Raw genomic sequence first — 19362 nt, 5'->3', positions numbered from 1 at the left:
TTTTTTTCTTTTCTCTTGTTTTTCTTTGTCTGAAACAGAAAGGAAACATATCTTCAAGTTTGGTAAAGATGTAACATTTTTAATTTCTTGAGTTCCTTGTACATGATACATTATATTAATACTAATTAATGTAGTTTCCTTCTATAATTTTTTACAGTAATTCCTTCTATATATTTATAATAGTTCCTTCTATATATTTTTTTGTCAAAACAATAATGTCTCCAGTGAGGGCACGCATAGGAAACAAATAGGATTCTGGTGGCAGCTGAAAGAAGCTGTAATAGTATTATGGATATTTTTAACACTTATCTAATGACCTGAATTTGGAGATTTAAGGGCTGTGGCAGGATTTGGATTCACCTGTTTTGTGTGGAGGGCAATGCCACGCTTTTAGCTGGATCCCAGGCACTGAGCATAGCAGACCTCTGCCACACACGTTAGCTTTGAGCAGCTGTTGAACAGCATGTTGTGCTGAGAGGAAAGGCAGAAAAATAAGTCAACATGTGAGCAAATGGAATTGCTTAGTTCCAGCTGAAATTCCCTGGAAACAAGGAGAGTAAGTGGCTGCAATTAAAACAGCACTTCATTCTGGGGCGATGCTGTTACACAACAACTACTGTTCACAGTGAAATACCACAGAGACATAGCTTGAGCCTTGCTGGTGTAGGTGGTGTAGGTTGGACCTCATCACAAACTACCTAACTTACAGAATCACAGAAGGGTTGAGGTTGTCAGGGACCTCTGGAATTCATCTGGTCCCACCCCTCTGCTCAGGAAGGGCCACCTACAGCAAGTTGCCCAGGGCTGTGTCCAGTCAGGTTTTGGATATCTCTGCACCTTAGGAAAAACAGCTTTGAGTTGCAATGACTTTGGAGCCACCAGGTCCCACTGGATTTGCAGCTCAGCAGGAAACCGTGTGGATAAGGAACCACTGATCAGCCAACTACTGGCAACTCTCAGGTCCTGCTCAGTTTCAATGAGTAGGATAAAGTTGTAGTTTGGGAAAGAAAAGTGAAATCAGACATGTCTATCATTAACAATGACTGCTCTTGGTCATGATCTCTTCCAAAACTTGGAATTTAAACTCAGGACTTTCCTGTTTCACGGAATTGTCCTGTCCATAGCATACATCCAGCTCACTGGCAAAATGTCTCGTCTTTCCCTTAGCAGCTAGCTCAGATGGGAGATCATCTTTCTTCCATTAGCCATTCTTTTCCTAATTTTATTGGCACAGGACAATGGTTAAGTACCTATTGATCTCGGGTCTGCTAGTGACATGATGGGGAGTTACAAGGTCCATGTGACAGAAATTTTGTTAGCTCTGAATGCTTGAAAATTGTCAGTAATAAAACTGCATTGAATCAAATCTGAGTAATCAGGCTAAAGCAAAAAGGCCTTGTAATTTACCAAAAGGGATCTGAAAGTTTGTCTTCTTATTTTCCTCTGGTGTGGCTAGTTCTTTCTATAATGTCACTTTTTCTATGCTTGTTGTTTTTGAAACTACATCTGGTGTAATATGTCTGTACAGCAGACTTGTATTAAATTGCCAGCTGCTAGGACATAAAATAAGAACTAAGCCACAATAAACTCATACTAAAGTATGAAGTATGGAATGGAGCAACTGGGCAGTTTTGCAGTTCTTGTAATAATATTATGTTTTAGCACCCTCTTCTGGAACGAAGTAAACTGCTGGTATTCACTTCTAAAAGGCTAAAGCCAAAGCTGGAAAGCAACGTGACCAGGAAAAAGTCCTTGGTTGCAGTCACAGGTACAGTTTAGTTATGTAGTTTGGTATTCTATAAATTTACATAGAGTTTTCTCATCCCTTTTATGCTTATCATCTTTACATAAATAGGCTGTCTTACTCATTTAAGTCAGCCAAAACTGGGAAAAGATGAACAGTTCCGAACCAAAAACTGCAGCTGCGTTGTTACAACAGAAGTTAGATGTGCTGTTCCTTGCTGTCTGCAGGTCTTCTGTGAGGAGCCTGGTGGTATTAACTCGCTGTGAGTTCTGGGTGGACCTGAACGATCTATCTCATACCTGCTAGTATTTAATGGTGGACCTGAATGATTTCTCTCACACCTGCTAGTATTTAGTGTTGGGGTAGCATACAGAGGTCCCAGTTTGGGATCATGGTCTTGTATTTTTGAGACCTACACCAAAGAGCTCACAGTGTGATACCTAATGGTGTAACGCAGTGGGAAAGGGGTGGAAGCAAGCTGTTCTCCGTACTCCTGCCCTAGGAAATAGAAATGTCTTGATGTCAAAAGAATGGTAGCAGGGGGAAGGTCACCCAGCATATTCTGAATAAAGGGCTACATTTTGCACCTTGTGCATGAACTGTTACTACCTGGCCAGCTTCTGGGGTACAAATGGCAGGCACTCAAGCTCCTGTATGTTGCTATGGCTCCAGTAGTTGGTATGCTTACCAGTTACCTTCAAAGATATTGTATGTACCAAGAGAAGGATTAAAAAATTAGGACACCATAGAACAAAAACCACCTGGATTACTTGCTGTTCTTGTGCATATTCATTTTAATAAGCCTTATTTACAATAATAGCCTTTGGCAAGACTCCTGCATGATGCAGATGATAATAAACAAACAGGAAACCATCAGTGATGCAAGGGTCTGCAAAAGAGGAAAAGATAATCCTGTTAGAGTGGCTGAAATTCCTTTTCAACACTAGCATACACTCCTTATATAACAAAATTTCCATGTGGTTACAGGATATCATGTAAATATCTTTTTTCTACAGCTAGTCAATGATTTTATTCTTCCTTCTGCTCTTTGCCTCAAGGTAACTGAGTGTAGCTTTGTCAAAGTGCTGAGCACTTGCGGCTGCACTTGACATTAGCAAAAGCTGTGCTACAAATAAATTAAATGCAAGGGAAACATGAGAGTTTCCCCATATGCCTGATGAAAAGGGGCACATCCAAAATTAGTTGATAGTTCAAATGTGTATTTCAGCTCAGTTCAGTCCTTGGTGAATGGTAGATAATAACATCCCTCACCTCGTCCTGCTACGCAGACACAAACACTAGTTAAATGACTGCTGTGAAACAACTGGTTAGTCTAGATGCATTTGCTCTCACACCCTGAAAATAAGGCTTGTGCCCTCAGCATCTGCAGCGCTCTTCCCTGGCACTAGCCTTTAGCTCTCCTATCCTGAACACAGTGTGGCTTTGCTGCTCCGCAAAAGCACATCAAATGCTGTTGCTTTGAGCCAGCCCATGGTCAGGTGCACTGTTTGGCAGATGCCCTCCACATGTCTGCTCACTGGTCTTGTGCTGCAGTCCCTTTGCTGCTTGATGGCCTGACTGTCCTCCTTCCTTCACCCCCAAAACACATCTCAATGAGTATGTGGTTGTACACACCGAGAGAGAAGATGTGGAAAGGTTGATCAGTGTTAAGTATCATAGGAAAAAGTATTAAATGTAGAATATTGATAGTATGCCATCGTCTTCAGGGAATGGATGAGCTATATTCAGTTCTGTAATTCTGTATTGTACATATACACATAAGGAATTGGATAGAACAAGCTTGGATTTGTATAAACAACCTTATTTCTGAACTTCAGTGATTAGAAAACCTCATCTGTCCAGCACTAATCATTTTTTCCTTCTGTGAAATTTCACAGCCTTTTGAAAAATAATAGCCACATTGTAGCTCACTTATTCCAAATGCATCATTACTGGTATTGGTACAGATTTCTGGTGCATTAGCACGTGAAATGCCATCTAGCGGGACAGATGTGTATGTGTTCATATAATATTGATCTGAAGAAAAGTCTTAGATAAAATGCATACAATATTATGTTTGTTTTTTTTCATTCAGGTGGAAAACTGTATATATGTTTCAATTGACAACATGTTCCGAGTGCCCCAAATAAAAAGCTTTATTTCATATTAGGAAAAATAGGATAACGAAGATTGTATTTACCAAATGGCTGGAAGAGTAAGTGTTTCTCCTTTTTATCTTATGGCTTGGTTGGAGTGCAACACCCGCAGTTACCCCTTGCCAGTGCTTGTGGGGTTTGAACTTCTACCTCTCATTTAAGTGCTTCAGCCATTACGCTACAAAGTCTTTCCTACTTGTTTGTTGTCTGTCCTGAGGACAATTTCAGCAGTTCATCCACACTGGCCTTCAGCAGTCTCAGGACACCAAGATTACAGGGAGTCTGGGGCAAGAAAGACTTACAGTCAGTGGAGGAGGACCAGGTTAGGGAGCACTTAAACAAACTGGAAATACCCAAGTCCACAGAGCTTGAGAGGATGCGTCTTGGGTGCTGAGAGACGTAGCTAACATCATTGCGAGGCCACTCTCAATTATCTTTGAAACACAGTGGTGACTGGAAGAGGTTCCTGAAGACCAGAGGAGACCAAGCATCTCTCTTGCCTTCAAGAAGGGCAAGAAGGAAGATCTGGAGAGCTACAGGCCAGTGAGCTTCACCTCTGTCCCTGGAAAGGTCATGGAGAAAATCCTCCTGGAAATGGTCTCCAAACACATGAAGGTGATTATGAGTAGTCTACATAGACTTATGAATGGGAAATAACGCCCACCTGACCTGATGGTCTTCTACAACAAGGTGACTAGCTTGGTGGATGAGTTAGAGAATGGGACACTTACATAAATAAAATTAAGTTCTTCCAAACTGAATATAAGTTGATTAAAAGGCTCTCTTAACTGTGTAGTGTAATATGAGAAGTCTAATTGCTACTTGTTTTCATCTTTATTTCCTACTATATTGCCTTGGATAGTATCATGTATATTCGATCACATAAATGTGATCCAAGTGTATGCATATATATGTGTGTATCCATGTTCCAGTTTGGAACCATAGGATGATGTATCCAAAATATTTTAGCAGCCCTAAAATGTGAGAACTGTTTTACAGGAATGACAAAGCGGTGGTCCCATACCCAGAGAACTTACTTTTAACTGTAGATGATAAGTAAAAATTCAGAGAAAGAGAACAGTGTAGCTAGGAGGAAACAAATATTTTTCAAAGGTTAATATGGTAGTAACTGTTCCTGGTTTGCTGTTTGTTTGCAATACAGAAGAAACCTTACTTAAATATGTGTAACAACTACTTAGGCTAGAATTAGAGTGACATTTAAAGATCAGGAGACAAAACTTCCCCAGACATAACAGAAACCATGTTTCAAATTAAATACTTGCAAAACACCTGTTGAGTGGGTTAGGCAGAGTATTAAAGAGGGCCAGGAATGTTGGGAGAGAAGGCTAGGAACGGAAAGAAAACTCCTCAATTTGGTGAAGTGACAGCAAATTTAAGGATGTGAATGGAGGACTGCATGTGCAAGTCATTCTGGTTTACGGGTACCTTGAAAGGAGGAAGCACGTGGCATGCTCAATGAGCAGAAAACTGAGATTTTTTTAGTTTCATTTAAAAGGGTAGATTTTTAAATAATCTGTAAAACAAACACAAAGGAAAAATGGATTAGCTTTCTCTGACATCTCACTGCAATGGTGACCTCTCCACAGGAAATTAGGCTTCTGTAGTAGCAAATTTAAACACATATTTTCAGTAGCGTTAGAAACAGGAACTAGTGTCTCTTTATAAAGTTAAGTTACAGCCTTATTCCAGCACTAACAGCAAAGTCCTTTTCAGAATCAAGATTCTCTTGCACTTATCTCACCATTCCTGGAAGATTACACTTCCTCAGACTTCTCATAAGTGGGAAAGTCCAGCTTTGATGAATCACTGCAATGTCAACAGAGGGCAAGAGCCAAGGTCATGGGAAACTGTAACCCCACTGGGGTGGCACAGACGTTAAAACGCTGCCCTGGGTTTAAGGCCTAGTAGTCCTGCTGCCCCCTTATTGATCGAAGAAGGGGAACCAAGGGCAACAATAACAAGAGGGAAAAAAAAAAAGAGTAACTCGAGATCAGGTGGCCTCACCCTCACTAATCCCCCTAGGGAAAGCAATCTGTCCCACACACCTGCTCCGCCGGGCTTCAGCCACGGCCACACCTGTTTGCTACCACACCGGCTGCTCCCCGGTGCCTCACACAACCGTTACAGGCCTTGGCCCGTAGCCGGGCAGCCGCTGCCTGCCGGCTGAGGGAGCGGCGGCGCTGCGGGGCCAGCCGAGCCGCTCGCGGGGCTCAGCCCCCCACAGCCTCCCCCGGGGCGGGGGCGCCACACTCCCGCGCGAGGGGTCACAGCTGCCCCCGGCCGTTTGGCGCCGCCGGGGCCGGCGCGGGGCACGCCGGGATTTGTTGTTCCCGTTGGCGGGTGGCGCCCGCCCGCTCCGGCCGCGGGGCGGGGGAAGGCGAACTACAACTCCCGGCATGCACTGCGCGCCGTCCGGCGTCACGCCGCCGCGCCCGGGGGCCCGCCCCGGCTCTCCGCCGCCGCTGGCTACGCCGGGCTGTGAAGCGGCGGGAGCAGAGGGGGGGCCGGTGCCGCTGCCGGCTCAGCCCGGGTCCTCCCAGCTCCCCTCGCCCTCCCCGCCGGGCCGCGGAGCTGCCCCTGCCTTCTTCGGGGGCAGCGATGCGAGCCGCGGCTTCCTCCCCGTAGCCGCCGGCGGGCCCTTACCTCAGCCCCGCGGTGCCTGAGGCGGCCGGGCGCGGGGTGACCCGCGGAGGGGCCGGCCGGGCCGCGGCCGACGCTGGCGCCCCTCCCGTAGGGCTGAGCGGGCCCTGACGGCCGCCGGTGGGGTTCGGCCCGGCCCGGCCGAGCGGCTGCCGCGGCGGGGAGGCGTCTTCCAGGAGGGGCCCCCGCTGTCGCCGCCGCCGGCGGGGGGGAGGCGGCCGGCGCCATGTGGCAGAGCATCGGGCTGACCTTGCTGGTGATCGTGGCCACCCTGGCCTGCGTGCTGCTCTTCATGCTGTGCGGTGAGTCCCCCCCGCACGCCTCGGCGGGGGGACGGGGGGGTGCGGGAGGGCAGGCCTTGCGGCGGTGCGTAGTGCCGGTGTCCGACCCCTTTCGACCCCCACCCCCTCCCCCCCCATATCCCCCCATCCCCCACCAGCTTTCTCTCCACCCCCACCCCCACCCCCCGGTGGTTCCTGTGCTCTGATTGACTGAAGGAAATGAAAGGGCAGCGTGCCTGGGGTGTGGGGGAGCGGGTGCGCTTCGCAGCGCCCCCTTCTCTTTGTTTCCACATAATTTTGAGCCTTGAAATGCTTCCAGAGCTTAATTCGGTGACTAATCTGAAGCTGACAGCTTTTTTACTGAACAGTCTCTGCAGTTTGTACGTCGGTCTGAAATGCCAGTGAATGGAAGAAGTAAACTTCCTGCTGCTATCCCTCAGCTTTTGATGTCTGTTTGCCAGAAAAGACAGAGGGCAGCTCTGAAGAGTTTTTTTTCTTATGTGGATCCCTGACTTGCCTTTTTTCCTTATTTTTTTCAATGCAGAGAGAAGGGTTATTTCAATGGGAGGCAGGAGTTGCAGGTCTGTTGGAGTTCTTGGAGGGAATCAGCAGTGTAGTGTGTGTGGATGTTGTGGTCAATACGCTGAACTCTAGAAAACACCACCACCACCAAACTCAAACTGCCATAGCTTCTGGTTAAAGGCTTGTGAGAAAGGAACAAATGCCAGGTGGATTTATAAGTGATTTTTGAAAACCAGGGGAGCAAAGTGAAGAGTCAGCTGACATATAATACTAATGTAATAATACAAAACACCAAAGCATTCTGAAAAGATTTTGCAATATCAGGGGACTGGATAGTAAAATGGGAGGTGAAATCCAATAGTAACATGTATGGAGTAATGCACATAAGAAGTGTGAAATGTATGCATGCATGACCTATGTGGGGAAATACAGTGGCTTCAAACTGAGCTGTTAGTATCCCAGAGAAAGGATTAGAATAGCTGAAGTATAATTGCAAGCATTTCTCCAAAATATCTGTTTAATGCTTTGTAGAAAGCAACTAGGCAAATCAAACATTAGAAGTTTAAAATAAAATGGAAAATGTCATTATATTGCTCCAGGAATCTACCATGTGCATGTGTCACAAACAGTGTATTTTCTTGTTAAAGTGTATTACCTTTATTTGAAACAAAGTCCTAATTTCTTTTCAAAAAGAGAGAAGAAACTCTAAATGGGTTAGATCTGTTTAGCCTGGAAAACAGATGACTGGAGGAAGGGTGATGGTTTTATAACAGAGTGGAATGAAAAAGGTGAACTGGGAATGGTTGTGAAATTTCATCATTCTAGAGGAACTGGAGTACATAAAGTTGATCAACAAGCTTAAAACAAAATTTTCTTTTCAATTTATTCCTCCATTGTGTAAAGCTCATGAACAAATAATATTTTGGATGCTGAAACTCTTTATCATTTAAAGTTTATGGAAGAAAGGTCAACATCTTTAAGCCATAGTACTAACACTCAGATGAGGAAACTTCTGGAATACAGATAACTGGGACTGCAAGGGTATATACTTGTATACTTTCCCTGGTCTTGTGCTCTTTTCCTGGGTCCTGTACTGTCTATTTTTACAGGCTAAGCAGTGACCTAAGTCACTTGGTCAAATTTCTGTATGCTCGTTATATGTTGTGTGGCCACTTCATCTTTAGAAGGTGAAATGCGGTACTTTAGTAAAGTTTTTATGTTTTCAGAGTATGCATATGAGATCTTTCCTTACTGTCATGCTGAAAGATTAGAATGATTTTGCATCATGCCATTCAAAATTGGAAATTTTCTCTGTGCCTTCCAGCTTTTGCTGTATGTGACAAATGGAATTGAAATACTAAGGGTCTCTTGCTAACTTAAACATCTCTCTAAGTGCTTTCTTGCTTAAAGACAGCAAAAGTAATTAATAAATTACTTTATTTTTAAGTGGCTTATAAATATGTAGCCGTTTGGAGTTCTCTATTGTACGTTCAACTTGGATTCAATGAATGCTTTGAATCCTTCATTATACTTCAATTTCATCAGTATCAGAGTTTATAAAATGTTTGCTAAAGGTCACCTTTTCAAATTACAAAAAGTCAGCTTCCTGTGTTCAGTACTTTTGAAATCTGTGACATGTTCATTGTTTTTTTGGGGGGAATTGAACTGTTACCCTGTTAGAAGTGACCCAATAGGACTTGATAATGATTTACAGTATTTGTAGTTATTTTTTGCCATCATACAGCATTTATTAATTAATATTCGTACACTTCTAGTTCTTGTGCCATGATTATTAATGGAAAATATTAAAGAAAACCAGTGTCAAGATCACTGCTAGAAAAAACCTGAGCACAAGCTATTTCCAGTGTAATTGTTTCTCTGTGCCAGTGATGGGCAGTTTCTTACACACCTTCTTACTGACAGGTCCCTAGTGTTTGCAGCCTGTGACTCCCAGGGAGACAGGGTGCTAGGTATGATGGTAAATGCCAGCTAGTGAGACATAACACATTAATTAATGGACAAACCTGACACAAGAATGGCTGGATACAACCTTGAGTAAACTTGATGAGATAAGAATAATTTACAGCCATCTGGTGAGAGGTAATGAAACAGGCTTCTGAAGAGGACTTACAGGGTCAAGAGCGTAAAGAGCTGTAACTTGGATTTTGAGTGGCTTATAAAAGGACTCAGGGTGTGAATGCTTGCAGAGAACAATAGACTTAATATCCAGGAAACATTCTAGGATCATGTGGACTTATGCTGCTTGTCACAGACATGATGTGATAAATACTCTCAAAAATGAAATAATGGAGGAAAAAATTCATTTTATTATTTTTTCTAAAGTGAAAAGATAAAATTCAAAGCACAGACTATCAGGAGTTGCTTTTTGTATGGCTGTGAAACTGGTTGATATAAATGTGTATGCCTGAATTAGGCATTTATGTCTATAAAAGTACTTCAAATAAATAACCTCGTTTTTTTTTTAAACATTTCTGGATGTTTGCAACTGCTACTTTCAATGTTAATCTCAGTTTGTTAGGAAGCATGGAAGGCTTGCAGTTAGCAACATCTCTATTTGTAAACCGATCACATCTGACATAGAAACCATTCAGGGACTTTAAACATAGCAATTTTTCAGTTGCTTTTTTTGGAAAGTGTGACTAAGGTAACTTGCTTCCACTTTCTTTATTCCCACCTTTTCTGATTTCCTTTCTCTGGTTTCTCTCTGGCGGTCTCATTGCTGCTTTTGTATATTCCGTGTTCCTCTGTCGATGTGAGAAACTCTGGCACAGTCAAGCTTATAGAATAAGATAAAATACTATATAAATATAAAATAAGGTGAACTCTAGTACTGCTTTCTTCAGTGTGTTTTATTTTTCCCAATATAGTAATGCATGGAGCCATGTGAAATTGCAGAACTGCCTTCAGTGGAACAGATGGAAGCGTTCATCTCATTTGGCAAGAGAGGCTAATGAGATGTGGTTTGAGAGACATGACCTTAAAAGAAAAATCATGTAACTCAAAGTGCTGACACAAATGTGTGGTTTGCTTCACAGGTCTGAATTCAGTTGCAGATGGGAAAACATCTGAGCCCTAAATTCTGCCCGAATAACTTAATGTGTTAGTTACAAAACTGTTTATAAACATATTGTATACTTGAAAAGATGAGGTAAGTCATGTTCAATTAGATCTGCAATAAAGAGAAAATAGCCTTTAATTTGAAGTTGAATTTTGAAACTGTTAGAAATGAGATATCAGAAGAGCATGTTTCCTTGTGATGTCAGCAAGCAGCGTGTGGCTGAGTGTTGCATTAAATGAGACCAGGTTTAAGGAGCTGTGCAGAGCCAATGACTGTGTCATCTGATGTCTTCTGTTACTCCAGTGTCAGAGTAGTGTATGCTTCTTTCAGTCTGATCTCCATAGCAAAGCTGTCCACTAGGGCAGTATATGTTCTACATCTTAAAAATGGCGCAGCATTGAAGTGACTTGTCCATGGTCACAGAAGACATCTAACACTGCTCAGAGTAGAACAAATCTCAGGTTAGCATCTAGAGCTCAGGGCTCCCTTTCTTTTTCAGCTATAGCTGCTTAAGATTTTCTGTGATGGATGCTTCAGCATTTGAATACAGGCAACATTCATCTTGGGGGTACCCCAGTTCTAAATTAATCTTCATGTGCTGGAATAATAGCATTCTATTTTCAAATCATTATGGATACAGAGGTAAAATGATCTTGCAAGACTGCACAGAAAGTCCATAGTAGGGTCAGAAATAGAAGTCAGATCTTCAGACTCTGTCTTGTGCCATTTCTGCATCTCCTTCCTTCCTTTCTTGGCTTAATTTGTATTTGACATAAGAGAATTCAGTTTGCTTTACCCCAGCACTCCATATTGGCACCATTTTTTGTTTGTTTTGTTTGCTCTTCCCAATTCACATGGAAAAGGAAAATGTGCTCCAGTAAAAAGACCCTCCCTTAGCTTTTTGTGTACAAGCCAGTATAAGCTGAATGAAATACATGGACCTGACACTTGTACCCCTCACCTTTTGAGGGGAAGTAACATTGTAGTCAGATAATTTTGTTTCTTTTTCCCTTTATAAAGATCTAAGAGCTGGTGTGGGAAGGAACAGAAAAGGTAGCTTTAATAAAGCGTAGTCAAATCATAAAATCTGTTAACATCCTGATACTGCATAGATGTTACGTACATCTGTGAGTCAGGAAAAGAGGCTTTGACTTGCGGTCCCATCTTCACAAACACATTGCATCACAATTCATAAGAGGGGTTGACATACTGATGGCACAGTGCCAAGTATGGCTTAAGTATCTTTGGCACCTGGCTGTGGCATTTGAAGTGAGACAGTGGTTCCTAGCTTTTAGTGGGTACTGAACTCTGCAAGGCTGAGGACTGCTATTTTTCCTGCATGCAAAATACCATCTGGTTTTGGTAGGCAGGATTTCCTGGCTCGCTCTGGATTTCGGTGCCTGCTACACCAAGAGCAGGAGCCCCCGTTTTGCATTATGATGATGTAGTGTTGGATCTGGCTTACTTCTCTGAGAGGCAACTTCTTTGGACATTAAACATTGAAATATTATAGTCTGCATGTCATCGCTTCTTGTTTGCTGAAGGTGTGTTGTGGGTATGCTGTTTGACATCCACAGGTTCAATCAAGCTAAGGATGATTTGAAAAGGTAAATCAAATGGCTAAAAACAATAAAGCAAGCACTGGAAGAATGAATAAACATAAATATTTTGTGTGTGGTGAAGTTAAACCAATGGGGCTTCTTTGAGAGTGACTTAACAGAACAAAGTGGAAGCATTTGAGATGCAAACCAGTGGTGTCATTTATGGCTCCAGTAAGAGCTCTACAGCAAAAGAGCTGCAAAGCTAGACTGAGCTCATAAAGGCAAGAATGCATGGAAATGCCCATTTTCCTTTTTTTGTGTATTTTAAATTACATTGCAATTATTTTCTTTTTTAAAAATACACTATTAATGTAATTTTAAAGCATGGCATGATGTCAGGTGTTACCATTCTGCGATGTTCTTAAGAGGTTGAGAAACTAATAGAAAATGCATTGCCTTCTGATTCAGAAGTAACTCAGTACTGTGAATCTGCCTCCAGGCTTTGTGTGTGTGTGTTTTTTTTAATGGTGTGTCTAGTTGGTATTGTTGCTGGAGAGAGTTTCTGTTACCCAGAATAACTTGTTCTTTAGTAATCTCATTATTTCCAAGGAAATTCTTACTTGTGTAGTGACAGTGAGGCGACAGGGAGTCTCAGCTGAAGAGGCAGTCTTGATTCAGCCAAGTGTGTTTGTTGTGGGGATTTTGTTTTTTGAACTTTCTGTTCAAGCTGGCACTGTAACTAAAGCAACTGAAAGAAAGAAATCTTTCTCCTGTGATTACCTTATATGTAAATGTCTTTGGTACAGGCTGGGTGATCTGGTAAGGTCTTGAAACTCTAGTTTTCGGGCTTGGTTACCCTCCCACTATTACTGGCTAAGCCTGTTGTAATTTTCTTTTCAATGCATTGCATTGTGGTTGGTTTCACTTGGCTATTATCATTGATCTGGTGGTTTGTTGACTACAACCAGTCTTGTTGGCAGATTGTTTACACTGTCTTGTAGTCTTCAGCTAAAGAGCTCTAAAGTCTGTTTATGGTACTTGGTATTTTAGATACTCAGACCATTGTGATCTAACCGAAACCAAACATAGAATAAAAGTAACGCTTTTCTTGAGAGTGTCTGGGAACGAACTGTAAGTGTTCTTTATTATTCCCCTCCCAATAATTCTGTGTTAAGTGGCCTGTTTGTATGATAGAGGAAGCATGTGGTCTGCTTTGTCTAGCCTAAGTTAAAATACTTCTCAATGGAGTATTTATTTATACCAAATATGTTAAATATTTTCGGCTGCTGCTCTTCCCTACCTCGGCCTGTAGTGTTCTCTGGAAGTAATGTGTCTGATTCACAGTAATTAACTTTGCAGATGTTAAGATTTTAAACAACCCTAGCAAAAAGACAGATGCAGCCCCCCCGAAAAAAATTGTGTCTGAGAGTTTCCCCACATGTGCATATGCTTAGGTGGATTTAGTAGAGTGTACTGCATGCTTTTCATGCACTTCTGAGTCTAGTGTCGCAAATTTTGTCTCTTGTCAACAAATTGGTGAGTTGAAGAAACTTTTAAATAGCTTGTAATATTCTGCTTAGGTCTCGCTTTCTTGCAAGTGTCCTATATTCACTTGGAATATTTTATGTGTTTTCTTTCCCACGTGGACTAGAAATGAGCATGGTATTTCTAATGGTGTTTAGATCCATGAGAAGAATGGATTGATTTATGGTCTTCAGAAGGTACCCAGCATTGAAGGTCCCAAAGACCTGAAATGTTCCTCAATGGAAACAACTTTCAGAAAGCTGCTACTTCAGTTTTTCCTTCTAGATCTTAAAGAAAAAAGATGCTAAAACCAGACATCTGCCACTGAGGTGTTTTTTTTTTTTTTTTTTTTCTAGGTGCAGGGGGATTTAATGCATTTGTGGGACATCAGATACGATTTAATCACAAGTCATTTAAAGGTTTAGGTATTGATGGAAAAGGAAGTACTCGGTGTAGGCTTTAGGAAGTAATTTAGATCGTAAAAGGTTGTCATATAAAGGCTTTCTTCCAACTTTCCTCAGCAGCAGAGAAGTTACGGAAATCGAAAGTCTGCAGGAAGTGAAAAGTATTCTAGGAGGGAGGGGAAGGATGGGATCTTCTTTCCTCCTAAGCAATGGCCTGCTCATATTGGTGTGACTGATTACAGAAGAGGAAGAAAAATAGTGGTGCCATGGTTACACAAGTGTCACGTATTAGTCTTTCTTCCCCTTCCCTAATACGTCTCTGTTGTCCACACTTGTAAGTCTGTTTCTGCTGACAGCTGTGTAATTGGGAGGAGGGGTTTGCCTAGCTCTGTAAAATAGGCCTCTTAATATTTGCTTAGGTCATCAGTATAGGCTTAAATAGCTAGCAAGACCTTCTGAATAGAGAATAGGAGTATTAATTTATAGTTCTATGCAAGATAGATGACTTTTTGGTGTTGCAGATGATGCTTATATTTTATTTATTTAGCATGTATTTTCAAATAGCTGTTTAAATTTTATACTACCTGTGTTTCACAGAGAAGTTATATTCCTCTTCTATGGATGATGAAACTTGACTGGTTAGCTAGTGGGAAGGGGCTATCACTAGTTCTCCGGTGAATAAAACTCCAGTCACCCTTGACCTCAATGCTTAGGTAAGGCAGACCTTTTAAAAGCAAGGCTTTGCTTTTTTAGATATATCTACCTCTAAGTTCCTGGCCTGTTACAGAAGCACTTGTACAAGAGAGAGGAGGAACTGAATCTTAAATATTTTTCAAGAGATATTCTAGAAATGTGACCATCTCAACTTCTTACTTGCATAGTTCTGGGACCTAGAGCATTAGCAGTGGAGCAGAACCAAAATTTACCAGAGAATGCTATTTTTACTTTAATGGGATTTGGGTATAGAGAGGGAACACCTTGAATTTGGGTGATGCGGCCTTTTAGTGAACATAAGGAAGACCTTGTGCAGTTTAAAATAGAATTTATCATAAAACTTGGTATTAATTTAAACATCTCCACAAGTGTACTTGATAGTGATTATATAATGCAGCTTTTAAAATGTGATTTCCAGAATGTGTTCGCTGAGTGAGGGTAGAAGCCAGTACTGCCTTTTTACAGTGCTCGTGTAATGAATCCTGAGTCCTTGTTCGAAATTCCCTTTCTCCTTATCTGTGCAGCCGTGAGGACCCACCTACTGCTTGCTGTGGCGATACAGTTCAGGATGTGTAGGTCCTTGCCTGGTGCTTCAGCGTTTCTTTCAGGATGAGGATGAACTTTATCGAGTCAAATTGGTTTTATAGGACTGCAGAAGGGAGTGGGTGTGTTGTGGAGGGGTATTAGGGTAGAGAGTTGGCAATTAAAGGATGGGAGCTAATCACATATTTTTTTTTCCTCACTTTTTCTGGTGTACTTTGCCTGAGAGCTGACTATGAATTTGCGTGAAGTAACTAAGCAGTACCTTTTTTCTTTCTCCTGCAGGCTGGTACGTGGTTTGGCAATTGTTTTTGTCTAAATTCAAATTCCTGCGAGAATTGATAGGTGATACGGGGTCCCAACAGGGAGACAACGAGCCCTCAGAGGCTGAAGCTGAACAGGAAACTCCACCCTCGCCTCAGAGAGGTAGACAGAAATCTGCTCGACAGCGAAGGGCACCTACAGAAGACACAACTTAAAGTACTCCATTGAACTTCTGACTAACTATGAATGATTAAGCACCTCTGCACTGTGTTGTTCAGTGGTTTGATCTTACTGAAAAACTGACTTAAGAGGTAATATTAATACCTGTGGACCTTTAGTTCTGAACTACCAATGTATGCTACTTCAGTGGAGGTTCAGGGAGGGCTTCAGCAGCAAGTCAAAAGTACTGGGAGAAAGGATGGGTGAAGAGAAAACTCCATCAGAAAAATGCTGAGCTGCTGTAGCTCCTGTCTCTGCACGCAGATTAAAAACAGGTCCTGCACCATAGGCTTAGCCTTCATGTTAGTCTGAACATAGTAATCATTTCAGACTTGAAATGTTTTCTAAATTATTTTCTCTTTACAGCACTGTAACAGCATATAATGAAATTGAGTTTTATTTCCTTAGCTATATATGAATATATATTTTTCCTTCAACCTTGAGAATGCGTGTGAACTTGAAAAATGTTTGAAAGAACATCCCGCTTTAGAAATATTCTAAAGTGAGATTTTAGTTATGTTCTTCTATATATAAAAAGTATAAGCAGAATATGAAAAATCAATATTAGGTGCACATGACTTGGAGGTGTTTATTATCTCCTTTAAAAAAAAAAAAAAAGACGGCAAAAAAGGAATCAGGTGGTAAGACCTGTTTTCTTGGTTTTGGTATGAGAAGGGTTACAGGTTAAACAGTCCTGCTAGGTTTCTGTATGTTTTTCCTGAACGTTTTACTCTTAAGTCCAACTCGTGTTGGAGAGGGGAAGGTGCCTGGGTTATTGTTTAGTGTTCTGAAGTGTCATCGTTGGTTTTTGGATACTAAACACTTCTCTAGTTCACTTTGTACACCTTTACATCAGGTATATGGTACTCCATGTAACTTCTGTCCTGGAACCAGTTAAGGCATTCTGACCGGTTTGGTAGGCATCACTGTAACACTTTGGTAGTGTTATAGCAATGAATTTGGTACCTCATGTTCGCTGGAGGACTTCCTGATTTTTACTGGTAATAAGCAGTTGCTCCTGTTTTCTTTGAGAATGAGCTATACAGCTATTTTGACGTGGCACTTCAGAATGCAGAGCTCCACTTCTGTTGATCTAGCAGCTCTGAAGATTGATGCACAAGGTCTTCGGAAAGAGGAGGAACATGCATGTACCACCTCTGGGGTGTGTGTCTGAGAGAGAACTACTAACAGGCCTTGTCATGAACAACTCCAGTTTTCTCTCAAAGCTTGGATATGTGGTGGTGTCTGGATCACTGTTCCCTGTATATAAACTTATCAGGACTACAAAACTGGTGTTATACTCTCAGCTGTTAAGAAGGTTAAACCTACAACTTCCAAACTTGTGGTTTGGTTCAATTATACGGCTAAAAGCAGCAGCATTTAGCTTTTTCTTCAAGTAGGCCTACATCTGGGAAAAGAGCACTCTTCTAGTGCCTTTATGTTTTAATTTGTCATCTGTGAATACTGTTCAAAAGCTAACAAGAGCATTCACATTATAAAATAATTGGGATGTTTCAGTATTAAAATATGTAAGGTCGGCCCTAACCTTCCTTTGGAGTCTAAAAGTCTTTGTTTTATTTACTAGCATGTATGTATAAGCATGCTTTGTATTACAGGGTTACATTTTCAAGCATGATTAGGCAGTGCTATGCACATATCCTTTAAACATATGTAGAAATATTGATTGTCTCCTTTCTCTAATCCTGTCTGCTGGTAAGGGAATGCCTAAGGATGACTTTTTTTTTTATTAGTAAAACTCCTATTTATTCAAACCGAGCAAAAGCAATCGGATTCTATTCCCTGCTGCTTTCAGTTTGCCTTGCACAACTTAATGTCACAATATTCTCATGTCTGTATGTCTTCTCACATGATGAGACTTCCAGTTTAGTAGTGCTGACCAAGTACTGGTACGTTTTGCTTAAGAAGCATCTTCAGCATCTTTGTCTTGAGCTTTGCTAATATAGGCTTACAAATAAAGATACTTTTTTTTGTACTGACATAGGATATTGACACTCCACTGCACTTCACTTTTTACCTAGACTTCAGTGCACAAAGATGGCAAAAGCCTGATGCTTGTAGTATCCCAGGCTGAGATAAGTAACAGTTGACTCAGTCTCTGCTTTTAGTAGCTGTTGAAGAAATGTGAAGTTATAGCAATATACATAGCTAGTCAGGGTAGCTCTAAAGGTGCAAGAATCAAGACTGGAGCAAGATTATGAAGGAAAAATCCACGCGGGTTTGAATGCTGACACTGATCAAATATGCAATAAGATGGACATGGAACCTCTGGGTAGCTCATCTGCTTTAGCCAAACAACTTCTTTCTCCCTTCCTTGCTGTATGTAGGTGTACATTTCACTCCTCCAAGTTATTTTCAGTCTGTTTTTTTGTTTTTAAACAGCTGGCACTATTTTTTTAATGTTGCTGTGACATAGCTGCCAATAATAATGCTGTCTGCCTAGTGTGTAACTTCGATGATCTTATTAGTAGCAGGCCAAAGGGTTTCTATTATGTGGTTTGGAAGAATTTTGGAATGCTGATGTCTTCTGTTAATATGTAATTTTTCCTAAAGGAATCTGTAGTAAAATCTTTGTACAGGGCACTTCATGCAAAACTGTAAAAGCAAAGCTATGTGTGTGAAAGCGTAACTTGTGATAAGACCTGGGTTGTGATTGCTGGCAGTCCGATAGACTCATGTCTTTGAATATTTTTACTGATGTATTTCTGAAATGTTGCTGGTGGGTAAGCACTTAACTTTGAATTGACACATTCAAGTCTGAAACCTTATGGAGGCAGCAGGTTACACGGTTGGTCTGGTTTTGTTTAGTAGGATCTGTTTTTAAAACTGTTTATTGCCTTATTGTTGCAGCCATTATCTTGAATGTATTTTGGGTTCTTGTTTGAAATATAGTCATATCACCTTTGTTGCAGGGGCTGTGTAACTTTGAATAAGCAGTAATTACCAATGTTGTATGTGACAGCTAATTGAAAACTGTTACTGCAATGAAGGCTGTAACAGACAGCATAGACTGGTTGAAAAAATACAAAAGCTATTGCTAAAATTTGAGTTTTGTTCATGCTGGATTGCATAATTCAGACCTGTTAGGGAGCCACTAAGGTTATTATTGTGGTGTTTTAACGTTTGCCCATGAGGCTCATTCTATGCAGTTCATCCACTAAGCACTGCTGCTGTAGCTATTTGCAGTAAATGCCATATACTGCGCTGCAATTTGTGAGCAACTTGCTGCTTAATATCAGGTTTTACACTGAACTAGACCTGTGTATGTACTTGTTTTGTTTGGAAATGACCAGCATAAAGAATGTGTTCAATGCGGTCATTCGCTTCAGTGTTACGATACTGTACTCAAAGCTTCTGTGGTTGTCTGTTTTCATCGTTAACTGTTCTTTTAACTGACTGCACAGATGAAAAATAAAGTAACCAGACTTGATATGAATATCCAACCCAAGTGGTTTTCTGACTGACTTTGGGATTTTGCCTGCAGAATAAGACTTCTTGTTTGAGTGTGCAGCACTGCAAAAGACTTGTTGAAAGTCATGTTCTCGCTGGTGTAATACCTACAGATGACTTTAATATTAAAAGGGCGGGTTAGTGTGTATCTTTCACAGCAGTTGTTAGTAAAGGTGGCTTTCCTGCCTTATTCTTGAAAGTTGTTGTTTTGTTTTAGCAATTAAAAAAAAACCAACCCCAAACAA

General features: G+C 41.3%; 1 protein-coding gene and 1 long non-coding RNA gene across 3 annotated transcripts; one reads left to right on the top strand and one right to left on the bottom strand.

Moving 5' to 3' along the window:
* Nucleotides 1-2531: 2531 nt before the first annotated feature.
* On the bottom strand, nucleotides 2532-6232 carry LOC121084879. 2 transcript variants are annotated; one of them, XR_005826887.1, is made up of 3 exons: nucleotides 4254-6232; nucleotides 4097-4182; nucleotides 2532-2633 (listed from the first exon to the last, which is right to left on the bottom strand). It is a non-coding gene; the product is annotated as an uncharacterized LOC121084879 (long non-coding RNA). The 2 variants fall into 2 exon arrangements; XR_005826888.1 differs by having other exon boundaries at nucleotides 4097-5727; nucleotides 5967-6232.
* A 158-nt stretch (nucleotides 6233-6390) lies between these two features.
* Nucleotides 6391-19103, top strand: SMIM13 (small integral membrane protein 13). Its single transcript, XM_040586913.1, has 2 exons — nucleotides 6391-6863; nucleotides 15452-19103. The coding sequence occupies exons 1-2, from the start codon at nucleotides 6788-6790 to the stop codon at nucleotides 15643-15645; spliced, it is 270 nt and encodes an 89-aa protein (XP_040442847.1). The 5' UTR covers nucleotides 6391-6787; the 3' UTR covers nucleotides 15646-19103.
* The last annotated feature ends 259 nt before the right edge of the window (nucleotides 19104-19362 follow it).

Source organism: Falco naumanni, chromosome 3 (assembly GCF_017639655.2).
Source record: "Falco naumanni isolate bFalNau1 chromosome 3, bFalNau1.pat, whole genome shotgun sequence".
Lineage (NCBI taxonomy): Eukaryota > Metazoa > Chordata > Aves > Falconiformes > Falconidae > Falco > Falco naumanni.
The sequence above is the reverse complement of the archived record's forward strand: the minus strand, read 5'-3'. Positions and strand labels throughout refer to the sequence as shown.

What these genes read in the sequence shown, in the direction of transcription:
- SMIM13 (XM_040586913.1), top strand. Translation starts at nt 6,788, where the DNA reads ATGTGGCAGAGCATCGGGCTGACCTTGCTGGTGATCGTGGCCACCCTG. An exon ending in GCTGCTCTTCATGCTGTGCG is followed by an intron (nt 6,864 to 15,451) that starts GTGAGTCCCCCC and finishes TTTCTCCTGCAG; the next exon opens with GCTGGTACGTGGTTTGGCAA.